At 44.1% G+C, this 18984-nt stretch overlaps 1 protein-coding gene across 1 annotated transcript; it reads left to right on the top strand.

Annotated features, from left to right (window-relative positions):
- The first annotated feature begins 4634 nt into the window (after nt 1–4634).
- On the top strand, nt 4635–5960 carry LOC110703852. Its single transcript, XM_021881629.1, has 2 exons — nt 4635–5329; nt 5456–5960. The coding sequence occupies exons 1-2, from the start codon at nt 4635–4637 to the stop codon at nt 5958–5960; spliced, it is 1200 nt and encodes a 399-aa protein (XP_021737321.1).
- Nucleotides 5961–18984: the final 13024 nt, after the last annotated feature.

The following is an 18984-nucleotide window of genomic DNA, read 5'->3' as shown; positions in this document are numbered from 1 at the left end:
TGTCGTTTTTGCTGTTTTTTTAACAACTAACATGATTGTTTTTTCTAAATTACTCACAAAAATAAACCAAGGAGAGAAAAGACTATATTACTTATGGTTTATTATTGTTAAATTTAATTATTACTTATTTTATTAACATAACTATAATTATGGAAGGACTAAACATATGTGTTATACATAAAATTTATTATTATAAACTAATTATCACTTAATTTGTTTTAGCTAAAATGGGAGACCTTATGAAAAGACAGTTCAGCATCTTAGATTTATCTGGAAAGAAATTTCTTGAATGTAAAGTGGATGCAATGATGAATTTGAAAGCTCAAGGCTTGGAGCACACTGTTAAAGAAAATAAAAGTCTCTTTGGTCAAACAACTGATGTTACCACTTCTGCAATGACGGTTGTAAAACCTATTACTGAACAAGATAAGGCAAAAGCCTTAGTGTTGTTAAGGCATCATTTACATTATATTAAGGCCTTAAAACCGTGTACATGATGGTTAAAGATGCCAAAGAATTATGGGATTACCTTAATGAAAGATTTGGACACCACAAAAGGGTGCTCCTTCCTAAGGCCTTATTTGACTGGAAGAATTGACGGTTCCAGGATTTCAAATCTGTAATTGATTATAATACATTTATACATGAGATAGTATCTATATTGATTTACTGTGATCATCCAGTCACGATTGGACATATGATAGAAAAAACACCCACTACCTTTCATACAAGCAACATACTGTTGCAAGAACAGTATCGTGAAAGAGGCTTCAAAAAGTTTAATGAATTAATGAGTGTATTGCTTGTTGCGGAACAAAATAGTGAAATTTTGTTGAAAAATCATAATTTTAGACCAACTGGGTATTTGGCCACTCATCATGAGACAAATGCAACAAATTTTTATCCACCTGAGTCAAATGCTACACAAAGAGGTGGACGTGGAAATTACAATGGTTGTGGAAGAGGCCGTGGAAATTATCGCGGTCGTGGCTGGGGTCATGGTAGAAACAATTTTCAAAAAAACAGTAATTTTAAAAATTTTAAAAAACAGAAGGGACAATCATCTGGAAGCCACAAACAAACTCCTTCGAAAGGAGAAGACACATGTTACAGATGTGGCATGACAGGGCATTGGGGACATACTTTTCATGTACTTTTCGTACGACCAAACATTTGGTAGAACTTTACTAGGCTTCTGTAAAAGGCAAAGAGAAAAATGCAGAAGCAAATTATGTTAACGAAGAAAATGCTCCTTGTCCTAGCCTTGACGTATCTGATTATTTCATGGATAATGCTGAAATTGGAAATGATTTTATCCTTGGAGAAAATAACAATTCTTAGGTTTCTTATCTACTAATGTAACATATATTATGTTTTAATGTATTTTCTTTATGTCATGTATTTTAAATTTCTAGTCATGTACTTTTAATTCCTATCATCTATAAAAGTTTGTATGATATTATTCTAAACTAATCTCAAATTTATTTTATGAAGATATTGATCTGCCTGAAGTTAGTTCCGAATATCAATGCCTTTTGGACAGTGGAACAACACACACTATCTTGAAGGATAGAAAATATTTTTCAAAACTAAATTTGTTTCAAACAAATGTAAATACTATTTCCGGGTCAGCAAAATTAATTGAAGGATCTGGAAAGGCTTGTATAATGCTTCCAAATGGAAAAAAAATTAATAATCAATAATGCTTTATATTCGAGTAAATCTCGAAGAAATCTCATAAGCTTTAAAGATGTACGCCAAAATGGCTATCATCTAGAAACAATGACAACAGATCAAAAGGAGTATATATGCCTCACGGCAGAAAAACATGACAAGAATTCAAGAAACATATATATGAGAAATTTTCAGCATATTCATCGGGGTTATATCAATAAACATACGACCCGTGGAAATCAATATGGTATCTAACCAGTATAGATGACAAAAATTTGGCTATTTTATGGCATGATCATCTGGGGCATCCAACAACTAGGATGATGCAAAGAATAATAGCACATTTAGTTGGACATTTAATAAGAAATGTCAAATTCCTCAATCAGATGAATTAACATGCTCTGCATGTTCACTTGGCAAATTAATTATAAGGCCATCTATGAACAAAATTGCTACTGAATCTCCAAAATTCTTGGAAATAATTCAGGGAGATATATGTGGGCCAATTAATCCAGCATGTGGACCATTTCGATATTTTATGGCTTTAATTGACGCTTCTACACAATGGTCACATGTCAGTCTGCTTTCAAGTTGAATTCAATTGTCTTTGCAAAACTAGTTAGTAGTTACCCAAATTATCAAATTAAGAGCACAATTCCCAGATCATACAATAAAGAAAATAAGACTTGACAATGTTGGGGAATTTACATCCCAAACATTTAATGATTATTGTATGTCAATTGGAATCGATGTTGAACACCCAGTCGCTCATGTTCATACACAAAATGGTCTAGCTGAATCATTAATTAAGAGATTACAATTTACAATTGATTGCAAGACCATTATTAATGAGGTCAAAATTGCCATCATCTTCTTGGGGACATGCTATAATATATGTAGCAACACTAATTAGATTGAGACCTACAACTTATCATAAATACTCATCATTATAACTTGTTTGTGATCGAGAACCAAGTATCTCACATCTAAAAATATTTGGTTGTGCTGTATATGTTCCCATCGCTCCACCCCAACGAACAAAAATTTGTCCACAAAGAAGGTTGGGAATTTATGTTGGGTTTGAATCCCCCTATATAATTAAATATCTATCTTGAACCATTGACTGGTGACTTATTTACGGCTAGATTTGCCGACTGTCACTTTAATGAAACAATATTCCCAGCCTGGGGGGGGGGGAGAGAAAGTGGACCCACGTAAGAAAGAAATTGAACTTATTTGGAATGCAACACAACTGTTGATGTTAGACCCACGAACAAATATGTGTGAACAAGAAGTTAAGAAAATTGTTCGTTTAGTGTTGCAAATCAGTTGCCTGATGCATTTGTAGACACAAAGAAGGTGACAAAATCACATATACCAGCAGAAATGCCCTTGCACGTATTGAAATCCCAATTGGTAATAAGGCCATAGAAAATGAATCTCAAGCACGCAGAAAACGTGGAAGACCACTTGGTTCAAAAGATTCTAAGCCAAGGAAATTGAAAAGATTGGATGGAATAGAAAATGAGACTAATGATGTTCCCCCGTCAGAAGGTCAAGACAGACCAAATGTGGATGAAAGTAAAGTAAATGATGATAATCCAAAAGGGCACGAACAAGAAGACAACCCTACGGGGAATGAACAAGACGTTCAAAAAATCGATAACAATGAAATTTCAATGAACTACGTCTCTACCAAGACTCAGTGGAATAGGAAAGTGTATAGGGTAGCTCCCGCTGAACTATCGCTCAGCCCCCAGGGTGCGCACTCATCGCCGAGTAAGCAACTAAAGAAGGGCTCATCAGCCCGGCAGAGCCAGCCCGCAGGGCTGACCAGGCTAAACTCTCCACGAAGGAGATAGTACGCCTATAAATAGAGGGTAAAGTAAAACGGAAAGGAGGTTAGACACTCAAATTATTACACTTTCTATATCCCTCTAAGTACACTTTCTCTCTCTAAACACTCTCTGACTTAAGCTTCGGAGGGGGGTTCCTCGAGCCACCCCCGAGGGCAGTTTACGTGTGCTGCCGTGTGTAGGTTGTTGACGGGACCCAGCCTACCCAGCAGAACCCTTGGATCCATACCTGGAACAATTGGCGCTAGAAGGAGGGTATTGGATCACCTAACCTGAGGTTCGCCAACTGAGCTAGGGACTAGTTAACTTACCACCATGGCCGGAGTAGAAACTGTGCAAACACCCACGTCTAAAGCTAATGAGACCAACCAAACACCACAAAAAGCACCCCCAGTAACTAACGATCCAAAAGGATCCACCGGAAACCCCAAATCGACCATCTCACAAAAAGCGAACCCCGTCGGATCAACGTCAGCTACTGCTAAAGCAGTGGCGAAACCAGTAGATCCGGTAGGATCCAGCTCTATTTTCAGGTACGGAATGCCGTTAACTGATGCGAACAATGAACTTATTGTTTCAGCACCTGTAACCCAGAAACCACAAACCGTGAATATGCCAGCCATTCTGCAGAACCTCTCTAAGTGCAGTAAGGAGCAACTAGCTGCAATGACGGCGGTCCTTACCAACATGGGAAAGGGAGCCGGTCCATCATCGGCAACGGCAGCTGTGCAGCCCGCAGCAAAAAAGCCGGAGGCCTCGACTCTCACCCCTGAGCAGAAGGAGCTCATTCAACTGAGAAAAAAAATATTGGAGCTGGAGGCTCGCAACCTGAACCGAGAATGGAGCGTGGAGGAAATAACCCCCACTCAGATCAGCCCGAAGAAACGGGTCCCGCGTAGCAGGTCACCGGCCGCAGAGCGGGGACCCAGCCCGGAGAGAGACAAACGAGCGCGAATCCAGGTTGTTCCAGATGATTCCCCATTTTGCCAGGAGATTCTGGAGGAACCCATGGAGAAGGTGAAGATGTCGAGCTGCAAATAAAATGGGACTACAACACCCAAAAGCCACATATCATCTTTCAAGAATCATATGGTACTCTACACCATGACAGACTCAGTCTGGTGTAAGGCCTTCCCACCAACTCTGGAGGGGCTGGCAGCGAAATGGTACGGCGCCATCCCTAAATGTTTTGTATACTCGTACAACCAGCTGAAGAGGATGTTCATGGAGCACTTCATAACCCTGGTGGACAAGACCAAGAGGATAACCGAGCTGATGTCCTTGGTTCAAGGAAAAGACGAGCCCCTGAGGGATTTTATTACCAGATTCAACAAAGAGGCAACAACCATTCCAAACATGAGCCAGGAGGTAGCACTGTTGGCAATGCAGAGCGGTCTACTGCCAGGGTCACTCTTCAGAGCGTATATGGGGCGTAAGAGCCTCAAAACGCTCGCGGAAGCGCTGGGTAAAGCGCACGAGTTCATCAAGGCAGATGAGACTGACAGGGCAATGCTGGAGAGGAAAGCAGTAGGAGACCCAATCAGGCGAGCCGAGGTCACCCGGGCAGAGAACGCGCCCAGGGTGGACCAACCAAGCAGGGGAGAGCAAATCCGCAGAGAAGCGGACACGGTCGTAGGGCTGAGAAGATCCGATCCGCGGAGAGGGCCAAGGCCTGGGAAGTTTGATCAATACACCCCACTGACCCATTTAAGATCTCACATATTCAGCGTGAACAAAGCTGATGATAAGTGGCAGAGGCCCCCAAGGATGATAAACAGAAGCCGTGATACCAGTAAGTGGTGTGACTTCCATAGGGACCATGGCCACACCACTAAGGAGTGCACACACTTGAAGGACAACATAAAGGACTTAATCAGGAGAGGATACCTGACCCAATTTAAGCAGCGTGATGATCCTCCCTGAAGGAGGGAGGAGGATAGAGCGGGCCGATATGACCGCAGAGGAGGTCATAGGGGTCCAGCAGGAGATAGGGACAGAGATAGCAAGCCAGAGGGCAGGGTGTATGTGATCAGTGGAGGACCAGTACATGGGGGGACAGTCAACAGAGCGCGGGCTGACCTAAGGGCAATGATACATCAGATTAATGACAATGACAAGCGTAGATGGCCACCCCTTCCCCCGCAGCCACGAGCCATGTTTTATGAGTATGACCAGAAGGGCATAATTTACCCTCATGACGACCCGCTGGTGGTAACATTGAGAATTGCAAACTGGGAGGTGGATAGAATACTGATAGATGGAGGCAGCTCAGCCAACATCATCTACATCAGTGCGTTCAACGAGCTGAAGTTGGACAGAAAAGATCTAAAGAGAGTAAACTACGAGGTCACCGGGTTTAATGGCTCGGGGCTTACCCCAGAGGGCATAATCGAGCTAAGTCCGGGTAGGAGAGAGGTCAAGAAGGCGTGATGTCCGAGCAGAATTTCTCGTAATAAACTTTCCCTCACCCTACAATGTAATCATGGGAAGACCGCTCATCCACAAGATAGGCGGGGTGGTATCCACTTACCACCTGGCGATGGCTTACACAACTAATGAGGGGCGATCATCAAAGCTCAGGGGAAGTCAGAAGACAGCCCAACAATGTTACATAACTGCCTTGAAGCATCCCGCCAAAACCAGACAGCAGTCAGCTTCTGATAGAAGACTCCCTGAGCAGCCTGAGAGGAAGTCAAGGAAGAGAAAGCGTGAAGAGTATCACAAGGAGAAGGATAAACAAAAGTTGGCAATGGAAAACTTCGAGCCTGCAAAAGAAGAAGTGGCCAGACCACTTCCCAGCGGGGAGCATGTCACGATCGAGCTCACAGAAGGTGACCCCTCGAGAGTAGTGAAAATCGGAAAAGACATCGATCCAGGAGTGGGGGTCCACCTCATAGAGCTGCTGAGAAAGAATAAAGACATTTTTGCATTTTCTGCAGATGAGATGCCCAAAATTGATCTAGCGGTCATGGTACATAGCCTGAATGTGAAGGAGGACATTAGGCCAGTCAGGCAGAAAAAGCGAAGCTTCTCCACGGAGAAAAACCAGGCAATCTAGGAAGAGGTGGAAAAACTCTTGGAAGCAGGAATTATCGAACCCTGTGACTATCCAGAATGGTTAGCCAACGTGGTCATGGTGAAGAAGACAAATGGTCAATGGAGAATGTGCGTCGATTTCACAGACCTTAACAAGGCCTGCCCGAAGGACTGTTACCCATTGCCACGAATAGATCAACTGGTAGACTCAACGAGCGGGCACGCCCTGCTAAGCTTTATGGACTCCTTCTCAGGGTACCACCTGATCAGCCTGCACGAGCCAGACAGGAAGAAAACTGCATTCATCACTGAAGGGGGAGTATACAATTACATAGCTATGCCCTTCGGGTTGAAGAAAGAAGGCAATGGATCGAGTGTTCCTCCACCAGAAAGGACGAAATGTAGAAGTATACGTTGACGACTCAATTGTCAAGAGCGTCACGCAAGCTGGACATATCATGGATTTAGAGGAAACATTCGCTACCTTGAACAAGTATAAGATCAAGCTCAACCCGAAGAAATGCGTCTTTGGAGTGAGCTCGGGAAAGTTCTTGGGTTTTCTGATCAGCGAGAGAGGAATAGATGCCAACCCGGAAAAGATCGAAGCAGTTCTCAACCTGCCCGAGCCTAAGAGCATTAAGGATGTCATGAGGTTGACAGGCAGAATGGCCGCACTGACCAGGTTCATCAGTAAGTCAGCAGACAAAGCCTTACCATTCTATCAGTTATTGAAAGGAAACAGGGAATTCAAGTGGGGAGCCAAGGAGAAAGAAGCCTTTGAGGGCATCAAGGAGAATCTGACTAAGCTCCCGACAATGATCAACCAGGAGCTGAGGGAAAAGCTGCAGTTATACATCTCAGCATCAATACAAACAATCGCAGCCGTTCTGCTGGTAGAAAGACAGATTCAACAAAGGCCAATATATTTCGTGAGTCACGTGCTGACTGACGCAGAGCAAAGATATCCCCTGGTAGAAAAGCTAGCCTTCGCAGTGGTCACGACAACAAGAAAGCTAAAACCATACTTCGACGCGCATATAATAGAGGTCCTCACAAACCACCCGCTGGAAAAAGCATTACAACAGATGGATGCATCAGGCAGACTCTTGAAATGGGCAATTGAACTTTTCGAGTATGAATTCGAGGTCAAGCCTAAAGCATCCATCAAGGCACAAGCTCTAGCAGACTTCATAGTGGAAGCCTCTTATGAGGAGAAGGAAGACGACATTGGAGTCTGGAAGGTGGAAGTGGATGGGTCCTCAGCCCTAACGGGGAGTGGAGCAGGAGTCATAATGACGTCTCCAAAAGGAAACGTATTCGAGTATGCCATCAAGTTCAAGTTCAAAGCGTCCAACAATGAAGTAGAGTACGAGGCGGCGCTAGCAGGCTTGTGTATGAGCCTCGCAGCCGGAGCTCGCAAAGTACACCTGCAGACTAACTCTCAGCTCGTTGCCAGCCAGCTGCAGGGGGCATACGAGATAAGGGAAGCCACTATGATGAAATATGTGACCAAAGTGAAAGAACTGGCAACCCAGCTAGTCTATTTCCAGATAGACTTAGTCCCCCGAGCAGGAAACACTCAGACTGATGCCTTATCTAAGTTGGCCAGCTCCACCTTGCAAAGCCTCACAAGAACAATGATGGTCGAAGTGTTAGAAGAAAGTAGCATTGCCGAAAAGGAGCAGGTAAACTGCATTGGGAGTCGGAGAGCCTGGTTCTCTGACATCTTGGCATACAAGCTTCATGGCTCGCTGCCCGATGACGAAGTACAGGCTAAAAAGGTGAAGAAAGATGCAAATTGGTATGTGGTGATGAATGGAGAGCTCAACAAGAAAGGCTTTTCAAAGCCACTGCTGCTGTGCATCCCAGAATGGGAGCAAGAGGGTATCATAGAAGAAGCCCACTCCGGGATATGTGCCAATCACATTGGCGGGAAAGCATTGGGAGTGGAGGTCCTTATAAGAGGGGCATATTGGCCAACTCTCACATAGGACACACTGGCGTACGTTAAAAAATGCGACAAGTGTCAGAAATATTCACCAGTCATAAATCAGCCAGCAAACGATCTGACTCCGATCCTCAGCCCGATCCCGTTCGCTCAGTGGGGAATGGACATATTAGGACCCTTCACCACTAGGTCGGCGGGCAGGAAGTATCTTATTGTGGCAGTTGATTACTTTACGAAGTGGATAGAGGCTGAGCCCACCAAATACATAAAGGCAACCCAGGTCAGAACATTTATATGGAAGAACATCATCACCAGATTCGGGGTGCCACAGTGCATAGTCTTCGATCATGGGTGTCAGTTTGACTGCGACACCATAAAGGATTACTTGGGAGACATGGGCACCAAGTATGCAAGTACCTCAGTCTGCCACCCGTAGAGCAACGGCCAAGCAGAAGCATCAAACAAGCTGATCCTGATAGCCCTACAAAAGAAGTTGGAAGAATACAAAGGTTTGTGGGCAGACTTAGTCCCAAAAATCTTATGGGCAAATAGGACCACAGAGAAGGAGGCAACTGGTAAAAGCCCCTTCACTTTGACCTACGGGGTCGATGCAGTTGTCCCTGTGGAAGTAAAAATACCCAGCCTGAGGATACAACACTATGAGCAGCAGGGGAATGAAAAGCGCATGCTGGAGGAGCTAGATTTCCTGCCGGAAGTAAGACTAAAAGCGGCCCTTAAGCTGGCAGCCCAGAAGAGTAGGATCTCAAAAGCTTTCAACAAGAGGGTCAAGCACAGGGAGCTCCTGCCTGGAGACCTAGTCCTCAGGTGGACAACAGCAGTTGGAAGAGGAAATCAGCATGGAAAGCTGTCAGCAAACTGGGAAGGCGTTTTCATCATCCATGAGCAGGTTGGCCCTGGAGCGTTCCTCCTTGCAGATCAAGAAGGTCAGGTCTTAAGAAATAGTTTCAATGCTGATGTGTTAAAGAAATACTTTGTTTAATTAGCTCGAAATATAGCTGCTTTAAGCTTGATGCACTTTTACTCAGTCTATGTCATGTTAACTAAGGCATTTAAGCCATTTCTATTCAATGAAATACAAGCCTCTGCGTGAGGATTATGTTGCATAAATCTGTTTAATATAGTATGCCCAAGCATCATATACTAATATGCAGAAGTCAAACAAGAATAATAGTAAAGCGTTAGAGGCAAGAAGCACCCTAGCACAAAATAACAACACAAAGGCATCCCTCCTTAAAACCTCACCTCACTTGCGAAAAGCAAAATAGGGCACTTCCTCGGGGACGCCTGAGGAGGAGCCTGACACGTTCAGCTTGAGCAGGGGAGAGAGGAGGAAAAGAAGAGATGAGCTACATGGGCAACACTAAGGTCCTCTTAGTCCTATTTAGCACATCTCTTCGAGGGGGAGAGAGTAGGAGAGAACAGCCAATCAATAATCCCTTATAAAAAAAAGTAAGCAGGCAGCGTAAACAAACTGATTGACATAAATAAGTCTCAGCACGAACAAGCTGATTGACATAAATAAGTCCCAGCATGAACAAGCTGATTGACATAAATAAGTCCCAGCACGAACAAGCTGATTAACATAAATAATTCCCAGCACGAACAAGCTGATTGACATAAATAAGTCTCAGCACGAACAAGCTGATTAACATAAATAAGTCTCAGCACGAATAAGCTGATTGACATAAATAAGCCTCAACACAAATAAGTTGAACGACATAAACAAGTCTCGGCATAAGCAAGCCGCAGCATATGCAAGCTAACTGACATAGATAAGTCGCAGCAAAACAAGCCGGTGACACAGGCAAAATAGATAAAAAGCTGATTGACACAAACAAGTCTCAGCAAGGGTAAGCCAAACAACGCTAAACTAAGTGTACCAACCAGCACGCAGACGAAACCTTTGGCCAAAGCCAAATGAAGTATGCAATGCACAAACACTTGAAGCAGACGGAAAAGGGAGGATAAAATATAACAAAACCCCTGCTGAAACGCAGCGGAACGCAAAAGGAACAGGAAAGCGCTAAACAACCAAATCGAAAGGATAGGGAGGCCCAACCTACGAGGCCTCACCAAATATAGCAAAAATGCTGCAACGAGACCTGGATACTGCTAAGAGATATTAGATTGTGGGCAAATGTGCAAACATTCAAAACAAGGCAGCAGGAGAAGATCATAAAGAGCATACATTATAAGGCTGAACCCCTGCCCACCAAGGTAGAGTAAACATTCAGCAAGTCAGATACAAGGTAAATAAAGCTGAGACCTCGTCCACCAGGACAAGGAAACACTCAGCAAACAAAGTTGGTAAATCACAAATTCATGTTAAGCTGGGCAAACCCAGCAACAAAAGACAAAGTATTATGAAAATACACAGAGAAATATAAATCTTTGGCAGCTATACACCCCAAAGATAGTAACAAAAACTACCTAGTTACAACAGATCTGGGTGAGGGAAACTCAGAGGAAACACTGGAGTAGGAGGGTGACAGCCGCCATAACCTTTATTGATCATCGGTCAGAGACTCCACTCCAATAGCTGCAGCAACGTCAGGATAGAGAGGCACCTCTAAGTTCAGCACAGCCTGATTGGGAATCTTGCAGCCCGCAGCGCGAAGGTGATCAGCAGGGAGATCGAACAAACCAGCTTCACCTGCAGCTTCAACCTTGGCCCAAAAGGCGTTAAAGCGAGCCTGCTGCTCTTCACCCTCACCATACAAACTGCTAACGCATCGAGCCGCAACTTCTCACCCTCCATCATGGCGACCAGCAAGGAGTTTGGCAAAAGCAGGAGAAAGCGCAAAAGACTTGAGCGCCTCCCTCCTAGCAACCTCCAGCGCAGTAGCGTGCGCAGCTTGCAAGTCCGCCACCTCCGCCTCTAACGTCTTCACCCTGGCCTGAGAAGTCCCCAACTGCTCTTGGCAGCCCTTCAGCTTGGTCTGAGTGAGCTGAAATTCTCCCAATTGGAGCTGCAAGGCATCCGCTTTCTCTCTTAGAGGAGTCACCTCATTGGCCATAGCGTCTTTCTCAGCCTGAGCCTGCTGAGCCTCCAGAGTCTTCTGGGAAAGGGTTATGCCTTGGTTCTGGTACTCCTTCTCCACTAACAGCAAAGCATTAGACAAATCACCCACAGAAATAACAAGCTGCAGTAAAGGCAGAGAGGAAGAGTTAGCCAAAGTAAGAGCTAACAGAAGAAGTTAACAATGAAAAGTAAAGCATGATAATAAGTAAGACAAGACAACAACTACAACACAAGCAAAGAAAAGCTGAAACAAGAAAAAGAAAAACTAAAAGCAGAGACTAACCCTCTGCAAGTCATGGCAGGCAGTGGCCACTGGAAGGTTGACTGAGCTACGCGTAGAATCCGCAGGGAGACGAACCCCCTGAGTTAGACGGTATCCCAGAGTACCACCCTTCTGAGGGTCGTCTACATATAAAGACTCATCGGCCCTCACATTCATCAAAGGCCGAAAAGGAGTGTTCTCAGCTCTAGAAGGGCAGAGTATAGGGCGCAGATGGATGTCAATTGGGACTTCAGCAAACTCAATGGCCCCAGTAGGGCGAAAAGTCCCTCCAGCAGAAAGAGAGGACGCAGAAAGAGGATTCTCAAAGGCATCACCCAGGAACTGGTGAACGCAACGGTTAAGCTCACTGAAATTCTGAGTGTCTCCCCCACCTACGTTCCCACCTGGGTGCCCAGTGTTGGCAGAAGTGGAAGCAAAAGGGTATGGGCCAGGAGAGGTGCGAGCCTTTTTCGCCTCAGGCTCATCCCTAGCAGGGGGAGAAGACACATGATCATCCTCCAGGTCAATCACTGGACGATCCTGCTGGAGAGAACCCACAGCCCGAGAGAGCCCACCCCGGGTGGCAGTTCGGAGCCGCCCCCTCAGCCCGTAGGGACGCGGCGGGATCCTCGGAAACTCCATGGCAGATTCATCAGGGAGCTGAAAATCAGTAGCTGTAGCAGAAGGGACTGCAACGTCCTTCGCAGCAGTGGTATCAACAGTAGAAGTAGGATAGAGCAGAACATGCTCATCAGAGGAGACGAGTTTTTCACCCGCAGCAGTGGTCTCAATCCCTTCAGAGGGAAATTGGAGAACACTGTCAGCAAAATCATCGGCAGTAGCCTTTGGTTCTTCAGAAGCTTGTTCACATTGCCTCTTGGCAGCAGAAGTCTGAGGTGCCACCCGGCCAGAAGCCGCGACAGACTGCTTCTCAAGGGAAGCAGTAGACGCCACTAACGCCTCAGAATCTGAAGCCACCTTTCGAGGAGCAGGGCGAGTCTCACGCCTGCTCCCAACAGTAGAAGACGAGGGCTTTGGCTCAGCGCGGCTGGACCCAGCACGCTCACCAGTGGCTGCGGTACCAACAATAGCCCGCAGCTCAGCGGGAGCCAAACGCACCTCACCCTTCAGGGAGCCCGCATACACCTCCAGCGTATCAAAGAGCTGAAGAGGGTTCTCAGGAGTGGCAGTCAAGGGGTCCTTCCAGTTATCAGCCAGCCCGAGCATGCTTTTGTCCAACTTGTCATAGCCTAAAAACACAAAATGACAAAAAGTCAAGAATATAAAAAAAGGGGGGTGGGGAGAAAAAAAAGAAAAGAAGGAAATCAGGAGAAAAACAAAAGACAAAAAGATCTTACCAGACTCACATGTACGGCACAAGCGCATGGCACAAAGCTGCTCATTACCCACAATGTAAATGGAGTTAGGCAGCCAGACCTTGGGAAACTTGGAGTCAGCTGTCCCCGCTCCCTGTAGAGCCTCAAATGCCTCCGTCTCACGAGCAGGTTCAGAAGGAGAAGCTGTGACCCCAGCCATGTTGGTGCGAATCTCTCTGAAGTTGCGAGGAGCAGCAAAGTTGGAAGGCACCTTCACCTAGAAAAACTTACCAGTCCAGTCCCTAAAACGCCCAAGTTTTGGGTAGGACAAGACTCTACTCTCTTTGGGAGCAACATAGTACCACCCTGACTCACTCCCAGAGGCTGATCTCTTCAGACTCATGAGAGACTTGAACAAATTGAGAGACTCAGGGTACCTCCGAAACCTCAAGAACCATAGCAAGCAAATTAGAGTGTGTAGGGAGGCAGGATGAATCAGAGATATACAGATGTTAAAAGCACGCAGCAACTTCTCTAAAGTAGGGTCTAAAGGGAACCTCAGACCCAAGTCAAGCTGCGAGGCAAACACAACAATGTGATCTGCAGGGGGGGCGATAACTTAGCACCATTAGCAGGCAAAACCAGCTCGTAGCCCTCCCCAAAACCGTAAATTTCTGCCCTACAGCAGCCAGATCCAGCCTCTCAGCGTCCTTACGCCAACTGGAATCTAGCACACAAATCTTAGGCCCATAGCACTTTTCGTCAAGGAAGAACTCAGTTTTGCCCTCCGCTACGGGCTCAACAACATAAGTAGGCTGGCAGTCGAAGTAGGAGCGATCACCAGGAGATTCAGCCATCCTACTTGATTGAACTGCTAGGGAGGGAGAAGGTGTTGGAGTCCTAGTATTCCCCCCACGCACTACATAATGATCAAACCGATGCATGTCAGCCATGTCATCAAGCCAAGCAAAACTGTTTAAAGGCTGAACATGGGGAATGGGTCTAACAAGAGACACATCAGGGGGATTGGCCTTAACAGCATCGGCCAAAATTTGATGGCACATTGCGCGCATTCTTAGACGAGTAAGATGGGATAAGGGAACCCCATCCAGCGTAAGTACCCGCTCATAGTAAGGATCAAAGAAATCAGGACGGGGTCTATGCCGGAAAGGGTGAAATGCACTACCCTCAGCGGGACGACTACTGCCTGACCCAGACGCAGCAGCAGAGGTCGCAGCAGTACCCATCCCGCTCGCAGTGGGAGAAAGGTTGGAAGGCAAAACAGTTTGCAAAAGGAGTAGGAGAAAAAGAAGAAGCGTGCGCAAGGCGCTCACCTGAAGGAGAAGATCGGGAAGAGGAGGAATCCGACCCCGTGGCCGTTTGAGGCTCACTCATATTCTGACTATCAGAGGCGTCAGACATTATGAAATCTACAAAGGAATGCAGGCCCGCAAAGGAAAGAAAAAGCAATGGGGCACGAGAAAATCAACGAATCAGTTTAGAGGCAATGAAGGAATAAGTAGGAAAAAGCCAAGAATGCGAATACAACAATAAAAGAGAAAAAATGGGAACAACCACAATTGGAAAGAATCAAAAGGCACAATCTTGCAAAGAAAAAGCAAAAAGAAGCAAAATTGGGTAAATACAAACAACAAAAGGTATAAAGTAAGTACCTTTAGGAAAAAAGAAGTTGCAGATGCAACAGAGTACAACAACAATGGCGGAGACAAAAGCCCAAGCAAAACGAAAATTCAAGTCTGCAATTAAGAAGAACAAAGAAGGAAGAAGTCAGCAAAAGAGAAAGAATCAAAGGAGAAAAAAGCAAGTAAAGCGAATATTAAAGCAAAAACAAAGATGAAGAAGCAGGAACTTACCACAACAATGGAGGATCAAGGACACTTGACATAGGAAGAGCAAAGAGCAAAAATTTAAAATGCCGAAATAATGAAGAGGGAAGATGAAAAATTGGAGGCGTGAAAAGAAATAAGTTAAAGAGGGGGACAGTGAAATTAATACGGAGTAAATGGGCAGTTAGACTAAAGGCAAAGCCAAACCGCCATGTCACTTCAGTAAAATCAAACTGATAGCCTGGATTGCCAACACGTGTCCCATTCATGCAAATGTGATCCCCGCCCAAAAAAAAAAAAAAAATTCCTTAAACCCATCTAAGAAGAGAGCACTTCAGAGGGAGTGATCGAAAATCCTCTCTGCAAGCTCGTCATTTCTCAGACTTCAGCGGGAGTGATCGAAAATCCTCTCTACAAGCTCGTCATTTCTCAGACTTCAGCGGGAGTGATTGAAAATCCTCTCTGCAAGCTCGTCATTTCTCAGACTTCAGCGGGAGTGATCGAAAATCCTCTTTGCAACCTCGTCATTTCTCAGACTTCGGCGGGAGTGATCAAAATTCCTCTCTGCGAGCTCTTCACTTCTCAAGCCTGGAGAAAAGGTCACCATACACGCGATAGGGCAGCAGACTCATCAACAACATTTCCTAACCTCCTAAGCCTCCAGGGCGCATCAACACCCTAGAGGCTTGAGGGGCTAGGGGTGTGCAGGTTATTTCAGTCAGACGACCCGTTGAGTTAAGGCTGATAAGGCCACACGCTCAAAACATCTGGCATGAAAAGAGCCTCACGCCATCTCTTGAGGAGCTAGTTGTAGGGGATAGCTCCTGCTGAGCTATTCCTTTCAGCTGGGCTCAGTTGAGAAGAACATTCTTACAGGCAAAGAGTCGGCATGAGTGACCTCATACCACCTCTTGAGGGGCTAGTTGTATAGGGTAGCTCCCGCTGAACTATCGCTCAGCCCCCAGGGTGCGCACTCATCGCCGAGTAAGCAACTAAAGAAGGGCTCATCAGCCCGGTAGAGTCAGCCCGCAGGGCTGACCAGGCTAAACTCTCCGCGAAGGAGATAATACGCCTATAAATAGAGGGTAAAGTACAACGGAAAGGAGGTTAGACACTCAAATTATTACACTTTCTATATCCCTCTAAGTACACTTTCTCTCTCTAAACACTCTCTGACTTAAGCTTCGGAGGGGGGTTCCTCGAGCCACCCCCGAGGGCAGTTTACGTGTGCTTCCGTGTGTAGGTTGTTGACGGGACCCAGCTTACCCAAAAGAACCCTTGGATCCATACTTGGAACAGAAAGATGTTATCGTAGATGAAATATTTGCAAATTCCATCGCAATTGACATTGTGTCTGATGAAAATGATGTTGAACCAAGAACAGCAGAAGAATGTCGACGTAGGAGTGATTGGCCAAAGTGGAAGGAGGCAATGCTGGATGGGTTAAAGTTACTTGAAAAATAAGAAGTTTTCGGAAAAATAACCCTTACACCAGCGGGTGTAAAACCCGTTGGATACAAATGTGTATTTGTGAGGAAACGTAATGAGAAAAATGAGACAATTAGGTACAAGGAAAGACTTGTAGCCCAAGGATTTTCTAAAATTCCAGGGATTGATTATGAAGGAATATATTCTCCAGTGGTTGATGCAACTACATTAAGAATTCTGGTAAGTTTGACAGTCACAAAACGACTACAAATGCGATTAATGGATGTAGTGACTGCGTATTTGTATGGGTCACTCGATACAGACATTTACATGAAAGTCCCCGAAGGAATAAAATTACCAGAAAACCACAAGCCTAGATAATTGCTTTCCATAAAACTAAAAAGGTCACTTTATGGATTGAAACAATCTGGAAGGATGTGGTATAATCGTCTGAGTGAATACCTTATGAGAGAAGGATTCAAGAACAACCAAGTTAGTCCCTGTGCTTTCATAAAGCGATCACAATCAAGATTCTCTATCATTGCAGTTTATGTTGATGATTTAAATATCATCAGAACCCCAAATGAACTTGAGAAAACTGCAAAATACTTGATGAAAGAATTTGAGATGAAAGACCTTGGGAAAACTAAATTTTACCTTGGACTGCAAATTGAGCACTTGAGGCATGGTACTTTTGTCCATCAATCAAACTATACAGAAAGAGTTTTGAAAATATTCTTCATGGACAAAGTAACTCCAACCAACTTCCCAATGGTTGTTCGTTCTTTGAATATGAAAAATGATCCATTCAGACCTTGAGAAGAAAAAAATATTATGGGTCCAAAAGTACCATACTTAAGTGAAATTGGAGCCTTAATGTACTTAGCTAATAACACTAGACCCGACATAGCTTTCTATGTGAACTTGTTAGCCAGGCACATCAATGTACCAACACATAGGCATTGGAAGGGAGTTTGACACTTACTCCGGTACCTACAAGGGACACAAGACCTTGGTTTATATTACCAACCAAAACAAGATGTTGCTCTCAGGTATGCAGATGCTGGTTACTTATCAGATCCTCAAAATGCCAAGTCACAAAATGGATATGTGTGCACTTATGGCGGCACTGCAATATCATGAAAATCAACAAAGCAGACATTCACCGCGACATCATAGAATCATGTAGAGTTGATAGCTCTCTATGAGGCAGGACAAGAATGTGTATGGATGAGGTCGATGATCAGTAATATCCAAAAGGAGTATGGAATGAACGCAATAACAGAATACCAACCATCATATTTGAAGACAATACAACATGCATTGCTTAAGTAACTGAAGGATATTTTAAGGGAGATAAAACAAAACATATTGCCCCAAAACTATTCTTTACACATGATTTGCAAAAGGATGAGGAAATAAATATCCAGCAAATTCAGTCTTGTGACAATCTTGCCGGCCTGTTCACCAAATCACTTCCTTCGAAGAAATTTGAGCAGTTAGTTCACAAAATCGGAATGCGACATATTCGTGAACTATGCTGAAATAAGGGGGAGTATTATATGTACTACAATTTTTTTCCCCTTCAATTCAATCAGGTTTTTATCCCACTGGGTATTTCCTGACAAGGTTTTTAACGAGGCAGTATACCAAAGCATATAGTACAATATCGTTGCACTCTTTTTCCCTAGCTATGGCTTTTATCCCATAGGGTTTTACCTAGCGAGGTTTTTAATGAGGCAACAAATACCTTTTTATGTATAGGTATGGGCATTCAAGGGGGGGGGGTGTTAGAAGATAATGTGAATGTCAATTATTTGATTTGATTTTACAATGTTCATATAAGTCCAAAGACTTGTGAACTTGTATGACAATATATGTAGGACTCTTGGCTATATAAGCCATATTGACGATGCAATACTACACTACAATTTTAACTCATCTCATTTTACTCCTTCTTTGCTTTCCTTTTCACTGGTTAAAAAGACTTCCTATCGGTAAAACTTTAACAAAAAATAAATAAAGAAAAGAGCAAATTTTTAGTTTTCCGTTGGATTCTTCGACCTTCGATGTCAATGATGAATCACATTTATATAGGTTTTATAAGCACGTTTATGCTAAGTTTATTGTTGCTTTTTAGGTCTTTTTGTTGCTTTTTAGGACGCAAATGCATAAGTTGTTTGTTTTGTGCTCTATTATGCTCCGTTTGTGTTTGTCTTAATGTTTCAGGTGATTTTATAGTCATTTGGACGCTTTCGAAGTGTTTGGAGTTGATTCGGATGATATTTGGATGGAAGTTGATTAATTGAGTTTATAAATCAAAGATCCCACATTCTTGGATGTTGATTTTGAGATTTATATGCATGATGAATGAATATAGCATCCACAAAGGTTGTTATGCACTTTTCGGAAATGAATTTGAATTATAAATGAAGTTAAACGATATTTTACAAAGTGGCAAAACTGACCTTTATCCACTCTTTTGATCATAACTTGATTTCTACATATCGGATTGCAGCGATTCAAATTGCGTTGGAAACTAGACTTGAAGATCTTTCCAATTATAGGCCACAT

The sequence above is a fragment of the Chenopodium quinoa genome, unplaced genomic scaffold, assembly GCF_001683475.1.
Source record: "Chenopodium quinoa cultivar QQ74 unplaced genomic scaffold, ASM168347v1, whole genome shotgun sequence".
Lineage (NCBI taxonomy): Eukaryota > Viridiplantae > Streptophyta > Magnoliopsida > Caryophyllales > Amaranthaceae > Chenopodium > Chenopodium quinoa.
The sequence above is the reverse complement of the archived record's forward strand: the minus strand, read 5'-3'. Positions and strand labels throughout refer to the sequence as shown.